At 39.2% G+C, this 11,408-nt stretch overlaps 1 protein-coding gene across 1 annotated transcript in view; it reads right to left on the reverse strand.

The window, feature by feature from the left end:
- Positions 1-1,487: 1,487 nt before the first annotated feature.
- The window catches only part of LOC114535312, a 25,891-nt gene continuing 15,970 nt past the window's right edge, over positions 1,488-11,408 (reverse strand). Inside the window, exons 5-7 of the mRNA XM_028556677.1 lie at positions 8,480-8,857; positions 3,064-3,270; positions 1,488-2,141 (exon numbers count right to left, since the gene is read on the reverse strand). Of these exons, the coding sequence (XP_028412478.1) occupies positions 1,720-2,141; positions 3,064-3,270; positions 8,480-8,857 (1,007 nt within the window). The 3' untranslated portion in view covers positions 1,488-1,719. The remainder of the gene's footprint in view (positions 2,142-3,063; positions 3,271-8,479; positions 8,858-11,408) is intronic.

Raw genomic sequence — 11,408 nt, forward strand, 5'->3', positions numbered from 1 at the left:
TTTCTTCTGCCCAAACGATAAGAAAACCTCGTGTCGATACTTTCAATAGATCCCTGACGAAACACAGTCACCACGTAAAATATGTGCCTGTACAACAAAATTCTAAATCTTTATTCAAGTGTATCGAAATATTTAGTCTTTTTGGATTTCCGAAAGGCATTTGACCTTATCGATCATAATAAACTCTTAGAAAACATGCGAGAAATTGGTGTAAGACCTGCTCTGATCAAATGGTATGCATCGTACCTGGACGAGAGATCTCATTTTACACAGTTTGGAAACGAAGTATCTGATTTTGCGAATGTTATGGGAGGCGTTCCGCAAGGCAGTAAGCTGGGACCTATTGCTTTTGTGGTTAAAATTAATATGTTACCTAGTGTTATAGCAGAAGCTGTTGTAGGAAATGGAAATAATGATGTCGTTGTGGATGAAGATACGATTCTCTTCATGGACGATACAACGATTAGTGAGGCACTGGATGTTCACAATCATATCTCTGGCACGGAAATTGGTAATATACCCCAAAAAATTAATTCGGTAAAGAATTTTGCGGAAATTGAGAGAATGGAGTTAAACCCAAAAAAGTGCAAAGAGATGATTATCGACTTTCGAAAGGATAGAACAGCTATTCCTGCAACAGAAGTCGATGAATGCATCCTAGAAAGAGTAAGCTCTTATAAATTACTTGGATTGTGGTTAGACGATGATCTAAAATGGAGAACAAATACGGAATACATTGTCAAAAAGGCAGCTAAACGATTATATCTTTTAAAAATTTTAAAAGGATATAATGCTCTGCGAGATGACTTGAAAACTATTTATACTTCGGCAATTCGATCAATCGTAGAATATGGAGCTCAAATTTGGCATGGGAGTTTGACAGAGGAACAATCTAGGGATATAGAGAGAATTCAAAAGCGTGCAATGAAAATTATATGCCCGGAAAAGAATTATGAACAAGCATTAACTGAATGTGGTATTAAAACTTTGGAAAGTCGAAGAGAGTTAATGTGCATAAACTTGATAAAGGATATAAAGGACCCTTCACATAAACTCAATGATTTGCTACCACCAACTGTAGGTCAATTACGGGAGAGAGACACGAGACTTAATGTAAATAAAATTTACAATTTTAAATGCAGAACAGAGCGCTTTAGAAATAGTCCTCTAGTATATGCGATTCGTAAGTACAATCTCAAAATTGATGATTCTTAACTATTTTATTAGTTTCTTAATATTTAAAATATAGCTTTTGTAATTTACTTTTAGCTTTGTAATATAGATTAGAGTATGAATTATTGTAATTCTAAAATGTAATATTTCTTAAATTATTTTTATGAACCTGTAAATCACATTGTAATTTAGCTGTCTAAGCTACTTTATGTGTATTTTTTAATAATAATAATAATAATAATAAAATATTAACAAAAAATTGTGAACATTTTAAAAACATTTTTATAAATACTATTATACTTTTAAACATTTTCTGTTATTCTTGTAAACTTTTCTCTTTTTTAATATATATATTTATGCTCGTCGGAATGTATCTGGCAACCTACGATCATTTTCGAACACTACCGTGACCACCATCGAAACCCGTGTCCACCATGTACTTGGCCTTTTCCGATACTTACCGAATTAACACAACCCTGATTTTTCGTGTGGGACTCAACTCGTGCAAAAATGCTGACGATACGCGCTTTTTACCACTAGAAAAAACTACCAAACTGCCGATTCAATGGATTCCATGAGGTCTTTAAATATAATATCTGCCATTTTGTCATAGCCTTTGGCCTTTAAATGCACTCCAGATGGCTCCCAAAAGGCTTTTCGATCTTCCAAGGAAAGTTGGTGTAAAGAAAGTTTTAAAGCTAAATCAGACAAATACGCCTTGCTTCCAGCGGCTGCCGCATATTTTCGCAAACGTCTGTTTACAGATTTCCTCCTCTGTTTTAGATGAGGGCAATTTGTTCTCTCACAAAATATTTCTGGTATAGTAATTACTAGAGATTTGGCACCTCTGGCATGGGCAACCTCGTGCATTATCACAATCTGATCAGCTATTCTATCACTTGAACTATCGCCCACCAGTAAATCGTTTGTCCCAGCTAGAATAAGCACCCAATTATACGTTTCCTGTCCTAAAAAAAGAAATCGAAGTCGTCAACTATTTTGTTTTAATAAGATTCTTGTAAGTTTGCGTGGTGACATCAAATAAGTAAATTAGCTTGTAGCTTAAAGTGCCTATATCACTTGTGGGATCTTTATGGATTTGAATAGGGCTTGAAAAATTTGTTTATAAGTTCTACAATCTTTTTTGATATAATTAAATAGTTTCGAAAATACGTCGGTTGGGGGGACTGGGAGTCATGTTTAGATGTAAATATTCCCGAAACTATTTAATTACATCAAAAAGGTAGGTAGAACTTATAAACTAATTTTTCAAGCTCTATTCAAATCCGTAAAGATCCCACAAGTGATATAGGCACTTTAAGACAAAACGAAAGCTTTCCAGTATTAAATTCTTACGCCGTGCACCTACAGGCTAATTTACTTAAATAATAAAGCAAAATAAGTAAATTAGCTTGTAGGTCCACCACGTAAGTGTTGCATGCATGGTTTTGAGTGCAATGATAGTGCTTACTTCACCAATATATGGGTAGTGAATGTCATCAGAGTTCTTTAGATCAGTGACACGAGTACCCATAGCCGTTTGGCTGGGATAATAGCTAAGACTTTTCCGCAAGTAAAGTAGAAATTCTACATCACTATTAAATGTGATATCATTCATTGCACTTATCACTTTGCTTTCTTCATTGTTCCAATGACCTAAAACGTTCACATTATGAAATGTGATGGCTTTTTGCTTTCCCTGGGAACGGGTCCTGTGAAGTACTGCACGGTCGACACCTGTAATGCCCTGTCTTATTAGAAATTTCATTTCTTAAAAATTTGACTGCTTCAAGGCTGAATAAATTTCGGGAAACGATATTATTAGACTAACAATTAAGAAATGCGAGACCATGCACGCAGTAAAATATGTCTATAATATTGTATACATACTTATATTCAGGTAATTTGAGAGTCGTTGCAACATGTGGTCAGATTCCTCGCCATTTTTCCCGGATATCTCGAGTACGAAGCATCTGTGATCATCTTTATTCAAATTTTCTTCCAATTTATCACCATACGGATGAAAACTTTTACCACTGTTGAAATAACCTAGAGTTAGGCTGTCTCCAAATGTTAACACTCGCAATGCCTCAATTCCTACAAGGTAATAAAAAACATGTTTTGAAAAGTACATTTAATACAATAATACTCTCTATAGTATTTTTGAATACCGTTAACTTGAAGTACGACACCTTGCAACATCGATTAGCCGGGAGAGGTTGAAAGTTTTCTCTATATACATGTGGGGTAAGAACTATGGGGTAAGGCAAAGACGATGGGTATCTGTATAAATTATATACTTGCAAAAATTTATAATATAGGGTAAATTATTAATTATTATATATCAAAACTTTGAAATAGTTGGTCTATTATGCAAAGTCCATTGATTTTTATAAAACAAGTCAACTTTATTTCCTGCTCCTCATTTTTGCTCTTTTAAATGAAGAAATCCACAAAAATTGAAAAATTAAACGAGACTTACCTGTAAGTCGAAGTTTGATTGTGATTCTGCCGAATCACCCAGAGCGCTTAGGGATTACGTGAGAAGCATAGCGACCTCGCGACATTAATCAGACTTTAACGAAGAGATTGCGTGTATTGCAAACCACCAAACCATCGGGTGGGAGAAATATCCTAAGAGGAGGGCACGTAATCCCTAAGCGCTCTGGGTGATTCGGCAGAATCACAATCAAACTTCGACTTACAGGTAAGTCTCGTTTAATTTTTCAATTCTACCTCATCACCCGCTGCGCTTAGTGATCACGTGAGACTTTAAAGCATGCAAACACGCAATCTCGGTATATGAAAATACAAGCTCTCGAAAAAATAACGCGAACGTTACGATAATGAAAATCACATTTGTTACATCAAGTTGACAAAATAGTATCGGCATAGCCTGAAGTTGGCTTAATTGGCTTGTTATAAAATTTGGCAAAAGTACAATCGGACCTCCAGCCCGCTACGTTAAGAATCTCACTAATTGGCTGTTCTGCCTGTGTTGCAGCAGACGTTGATGCTGCTCGAGTGCTATGAGGTTTAAAAATGTTTATATCTATGCCAGACAATAGCATAACGTGTTTGAGCCAACGTCGTATTGTTTCCCGACTGACTTTCTTGTACGGCTTAATATAGCTGATAAAGAGCTGTCCATCATCGGACCGCAAAGTACCTGTGCGTTGTATATACTCTTTCAAACAGTCATAAACACATAAACACCTATCTGGGGCAAATGCCATCAACTTTATGACCTTGGCGGGATCCCCTGGTCTGCTTGTTTTTGTCAGTTCCGGTATTGTGAACGAGAAGGAGGAATCATTTTCCGTCATGTTGTGAGTATTCAGTAAATGGATAGTTTGTCCTCTTTGAGCGGACACCAAAGCAATCAACATGACAAGTTTATAAGTTAGATCTTTTAATGACAGGGATGAATTGGGCGACATTTCTTTTAATTTGTCCAACACGATACGGACATCCCAATTCTCAGTATATCGAGGTAAACTTGGTCTCGAGTTATACACCCCGCGCATGAAACGAATGACTAAGGGATGAGAGCCAAATGAATCAAATTCCGTAGAAATTAGAACCGAGGACAAAGCTGATCTGGCAGTGTTCAATGCGCTATAACCCAGGCCATTCTTGTTGTACAAAGCCGTCAAAAAATCTAACGCCTGCGCTAAAGGCGCTCGAACTGGATCAATCTTCCTTTCACCACAAAATTGAATCCATCGTTTAAGATAGCCTCGGTACTGCTTCCTGCTCCCATCTCGCGAGTTGAGAATGATGGCGATAGCGTCAGGCGAAAGGCCTCTTGTTCGGAAAGATTGCTCGATAACTTTAAAGCCATCAGTCGCATTTTCTTGGCAAGAGGATGACGAGTTTGACTGCTCGAAAGGCGGAGAAGGTCGATGCGTTGGGGTAGGAGCAATGGTTTGGCTACTAGCATTTGCAGCGCACGCGAAAACCAAGGTTGGGTTGGCCACAGAGGGAGAACAAATATGCCCGTGGTCGCGTTCAGATCCAGTTTTTGTAAACAGTTGGCTATCATGCTAAACGGTGGAAATGCATAGAGTAATTCAAATTGATGCCAATTGATAGAAAGTGCATCAATAAACTTAGCATTAGGGTCGGGCTGCCAGGAAGCGTACGGAGTAAGCTGGGCTGTAAGGCGCGAGGCAAATAAGTCGATGCTAGGCATGCCAAAATAAGTTGTAATAGTTTGGAATACAATTGGATCAAGCATCCATTCAGTGTTATCGCTAAAATTACGCGACTTTCTGTCGGCGATAACATTTTGCGCGCCCGGTAAATGTGTCGCGCTGAGCCAGATATTGCGGTCAATTGCCCATAGCCAAATCTGTTTAGCGATTTCATTGCATGGGGGAGATTTACTGCCTCCCATTGACTGAATATAAGCAACAGCAGTTGTGTTATCAAGTTGCATTTGAATATGAATATTAGCATCAGTTTTACATAGGGACTACAAAGCAAATAAAGCTGTTTTCAGTTCTAGCACATTAATGTGGAGCGTACTTTCCACCTCAGACCAGCGACCCCCGGTGGTAACACCCTCACATACGGCGCCCCAGCCAAGAAGAGAGGCGTCAGATTGAACACACTTGTGTGGAGGGTCACGATTTATAGGATTGGTGGCTGATTCTACATTAACAACCCACCATTGTAATTCCTGTTTTGCCTCAGGAGGCAGGGCAATTTTAAATGAATAGTTTCCCTTGGCGGCTCGAAGCCCAGCGCTCTTAGCTGATTCAAGAGCGCGATAATATAAAGGGCCGTACATTACGCCCGGAAAACTGGACACTATTAGACCAATAACTTCAGCAAGTTCCTGAAGGGACGGAAAAGTGGTTGAAATTAGTTTCAAACACATATCTTTGACTTTAGTTGCTTTTTTGGGTGTGAGACGCACAAGCATGAGCAATGAGTCTAGTATAAACCCGAGAAATACCAGCCTCTGTACTGGCTGTAAGACGGATTTGTCTGGGTGTGTAATGAACCCAACTTTTGTGAATAATGCTACCGTAGCCTCAATCGTACTAGAGCATTCAGTGATAGTATCTCCCTGAAGATACGTATTATCGATATAACCAAAGCACAAATGGCCGAGTTTCCTTAGGGTTGCAAATAAAGGTTTTAACAACTTGGTAAAAACTCTTGGCGTGCAAGCTAACCCATTTGGCAAGCACGTAAATTTATACATTCCATCACGCCAAAAGAATTTCAAAAATTTTTGGTGCTCTGGAGCAATAGGCACAGTATAATAGGCATCTTTCAAGTCGACAGATGCCATATAACAGCCCGGTCTCATCATTTTAATTGCCGTTGTTAATGTGTCCATCTTAAAATGGTGGTATTCAACAAAGCTATTAAGCCTTTTTAAATTGAGGATCATGCGGTAAGTTCCGTCTTGCTTAGGACGCAAAAAGACAGTAGAAATGAATTCGCCCAATTCAGGCACACAAGGTTCTATGACCCCTTTCGCCAACAATTTCGACACTTCAGTGTCAATTACCCGCCGTTCAGGCTCAGAGAACGAAATCTGATTCGGAACGGTATGTTGGATAGGAGATACATTGTCAATAAGATCAATATGATAATGCGCGGCACAATCTAAAATCGTTTTATCTGAGGTGAGCTTGGCTCATTCGGGCAAAAAATATTTTAGCCTGCCAGCAATTTTTGCGGCGCAGACCTGAGATAAAGGTAATGATGAGGATTACTCACGGTATACTGACGTGTAGCAAGGGGTTTGGAATTCCCTCTCTTCCTGTGCTGATGGTGGCGGCGCCGGTCGAAAAAATTATTCTGGCCGTGACGACCCCCTCTTGGAGCCTTTGACTTGTAGCTAAAAGTCGACGTTTTCTCTTGAAACCGACTTTGGGCCACGCGCTGACCAACTTTGTTGACCTCAGTCATGTCTTTGACTTGTTTCGACAAGTCATCCCCAAAAAGCCACGTAGTGACAGGATTCGAGGTTGAGCACAGGGGCCGAAAATCTTGGTGTAGCTCCGGTTTGATACACTCGCGGCGCTTGTTGTTCAATTCGTGGTTGGCGTATGTCGCAAAAGCCACGGCGTCCATCATTTTTCGGACCAGATCTTCTGTATTAGGGAGATTCGTTTTCTCCGCAGAGGCCGCGAGTGAGTTGGTCAGGCAATCTGTAACCTGAACCATGGCAATTAAACTTTTGTTTAACGCCGTTTGAATTTTTTGAAACCTCAAGTCACTAGACCTGGTTCGGACTTCAGTTTGTCCCATATAGGGGGGTTAACTTTGACCGGCACCAGCGCACCGCAATTTTCCGGTCGATCGTACAGTTTGTACTTCGTTGCAACTGTATCGTCAGGCAATCTCTCGCGCGCCAAATTATTGACGATCGTCGCGAGTTGATCGTGGACCCGTGGAGCACATGGTTCCTCCATTTGGAGTTCCTGTGCAATGTTGTCGAGGATCGATGATGTGCTCGGTTGTGCTTGAGCGCTTTCGACCGTCATAGGTTGCCCGCTTTCGGCAGAAGTGGAGGGACCGTCGTTCGTAACTGCGGACGAAAGTAATTGCGAAACCGAGGTTTCCAGACATGGTCTCTTAGCTTGTGGTTCACCACCATCATCCACTTCGTCGTCAAGCCACGAGTCGTCGTCGTCTTGCTGCGACTTTTTGAATGCCTGCGACATTTCAGTCATGCCCTTTAGCAATGCTTGCATTGTGGACAAAAGAACATTATTTGTCTCAGCGTCCGTGATAACACTGGAACGCTGAGAATTATCTGAATCTTGAGACACAGTAATCTCAAGAGTTTCTGAACTCATTTTTTCTACAACTTGAATGAAAAAATCACAAATTTCGAGAGCTGCGATAAAGACGTGTTAGTCGCAAAAAGGATCGTTATACACTGATTAATGTCGCGAGGTCGCTATGCTTCTCACGTGATCACTAAGCGCAGCGGGTGATGAGGTAGAATCAAGGTTCGCGGGCATGATCCCGGTCAAAACAATGAAAAGCATATTTAACCGCGCACATAGGATGGCTGGTGTGTCCTCCAATAGCTCCTTTAAATTCTTCCATCTTTGCTTAACTATAAGCAACCTAGTTCCTACGTCATATTTAATATAGAGCTCACTTGTCCTAGGCCGCCTAAATTAATCTGACAATTAGTGAGTGTTGGCATTATTGTTTTGATCAGAAATGCATCTATTTTGTCCGTCGCTTGCACTTTGTTGCTAATTATCCCTCAAACAGATCGCTGTGTTAAATGAATGCATTAGGCATTTTATGTTCTAATCTGACGCACCTGTTTTTATTTCACATATATACCCTGCTTCAAAATCGCAGGGCATTTTTCTTAATGAGCCCTCGGTTATAGCGGCACAACTGTGAGAGTGGCTCTTTTCTTGACTGGATAAACCATGGCTTAATGGAGTGTCATCAATCCATTGCCACTCCTCATCTATCTTTCGTATCCCCACAAAATATGGTCTCGTGTACTGCTTCTTAGAAGTAAGTTTATCAATAAGGAAGGCGATAACCTCTTGAGATTTTGGCATTGCCATTTTACCGTTTTTGCGAGAACACAGATCATGTACATCAGGCCAACTATGTCTTTCTTCACCCAAAAAGAAACAGAATTGTCTGAAGCGAATCCAGCCATGGGGGCAAATGTTTACGAAATCTAATAAAAGAACAGAAAGCATGAACTATTAGGAGAAATTTTAAAGGTTTGCAATAATTGAAATAGTCTATGGTATTCGTAGGTTGATATAATAGGGACCTTAAGCATGTAGAACACGAACGCGACGACGACGGCTATCAACACAATGGGTCATTGAAAAGAAATGAATAATTAAAGACCTATGATGGGTTTTAGACGTCGTCTTCGTTCTGTTCACAACGGGAAAACGTCGTTTTTTACGTCTTGCCTAAAACGGTTGCATTTCAGGCACAGCGAGCCCTACCTCGAATTAGGCTCGATAGAATTGTCCTTAAACATAAACACAATGTTTTTAACGCCTAGCTTATATCTCACTGAATTGGTACAATTAATAATATAAAACAACAACTTTGCCATAGCATTTATTTAAAGGAGAATTTCAGCCGCGTCGTCGTCGTGTTGCCGTCCTACATGCTTAAGGTCCCTAATGATTCACGGAAAGATGCCTAAAGTTAGCACCTGGTCGACAACTTTGGGGGAAAATCATTAAAAAAAAAGAAACAAATTTGTTGGTTGTAGTTAGAAAGAATTTAAAAAATACAGGTGTGCGCACTTGGCGAATGGGCTGGGAGGGGGAGTATAGAGACTGATGGGCGCCAAAGTATAGGCAGCGAGAGAACGAAGACAGTTTACGTTCAACAACTATTAACTTTTTAATGTCGAGCATAATTAAACATCGTTTCACTACCCATAAAAAGACAAACCTCAGGCACATCATAATGCTATTTGAGGCGGAAAAGGGCTTTGTGGCTGTAAAAAGTACGGGTTAAACGATGGTTTAGATATTTAATTAACAGGGTTTATAAGGTATAAGAAAGTGAAAGGACAACTCTGGGGTACGTACTATATTTTTATTTCCATGCTTAACTTATTTATTTTCTATTTAATTTATGGTTGATTTGTCAGGAAATTACTTTTCTCATATAAACAATGGCCAATGGAAAAGGTTTTTAATGCAATGTAAAAATTAATTTTCTGGCTCTAAATATTCAACCCAGCTTCATATAGAAATATTATAAGTGTGACCAATTTTATCCCGCCATTTTATTGTTGTTGTGAAAATGGATTGACTCAGTTATATAAGTTTTATCGCCCTCAGGACAATATTACGATCTATATATATATATAGAAGATTAAAGAAATATTATAAGAAAATAGATTACTTCTTGGTTAGTGAGTGCGTATGATTTTTATGCACGAGTTGTGCATAGTAAAACTCGTACAAACGAGCCAACCATGAAGTAATTTGTTTATTAATTAAGAAATGGAGAACATTTTTCGTTATTCTAAACAGTTATAGAAACACGCGTGGGAGTTTGGGAGAACGAGAAATAATCAGAAACAACCATTTAATTGCAAATTCTCATAATTTTATTTACAACGAACGATGGACCCCCCACGCTTTTCGTTCGTCTTGGCTTGTCAATTTTACAAAGACAAAAGCATCAGGGAGCCATAGCAAATTTTTTCAAAAAGAAGCAGTTTAAGTTGTTGAAATTGGTAGATATTGTCTTAAAACAGACAATCAACAACAAATCAGACTACTTTTAGCGACCATTGCTGAAATTAACTTGAATTGAGCCAATTTGCTTGAACGGAAAATTTTTTTTATGAACATAGCCTCGAACACGGCAACCGTTGACAGATGGGAGACTCGCTGATTTCAGACTGAAAAGAGGAATCGTCTCTGGTTGTAAGGACTCTCGACAGAACATCGCTGCTTTGCTGAAGTTGCATCGAAGAAGGGCGGGAATTATAGTTTTTCAAGGACTGCTCGTTTCCGTGCCCAGAAATGGACATAATAGAGCTAATAGAGATTGAGGAGGAGACGGAGCAGAGAGCTGAAGAAGAAACAACAGCAAAGAAGAAAGACACGGCCAAGGCACAGGAGATGAGGAAGAGGGTAATAGAAAGTATGGAAGAGACAAAGAAGGGACTTCAAGAAGAAGGAAAAGCAGAGCCAAAGAAGAGGAGATCAGCCAGCTGACTGGCTTGAAAGAGCAATAAGAAAGATGGATGTCGAAGAGAACAAAAGGCAAAATGAAGAAAGAAAGCAGCAGCAAGAAAGACAGGACCAGTTTCTGAAACAGATTGAACTAAATCAACAGCAGCAAACATCGCAGTTGCAAATAACAGAGAAGCATCTTCTGCACAACATACAGCAACAACAGCAACAGCAACAACAACAAAACCAGCAAATGGCCATGATGCAAAGCTTTATGATGCAGGTCATGGAGCAGGAACAAAAACAAACAGACGTGATGCTAGAGCTGTTTAAAAATTTAAAAAACTAATGTTCATATTTATTACAGTTCCATACTTAATGTTCTTTTTATAAATTCAAAATTTATTATATATACTGTATCTACATATTTAAATTGTTCCAATAAAGTTTTCTTCAATAAAAAAATTGTTCCAATGTGGATGGAGCAACTCCAAATTCATTGGACACAATGTTCCCATACAAACAAGTATGTGCATTGTGTAACAATGCACATACAATATACATCTT

This window comes from Dendronephthya gigantea, unplaced genomic scaffold (genome assembly GCF_004324835.1).
Source record: "Dendronephthya gigantea isolate DGI-Jeju-01 unplaced genomic scaffold, DenGig_1.0 000116F, whole genome shotgun sequence".
NCBI lineage: Eukaryota > Metazoa > Cnidaria > Anthozoa > Malacalcyonacea > Nephtheidae > Dendronephthya > Dendronephthya gigantea.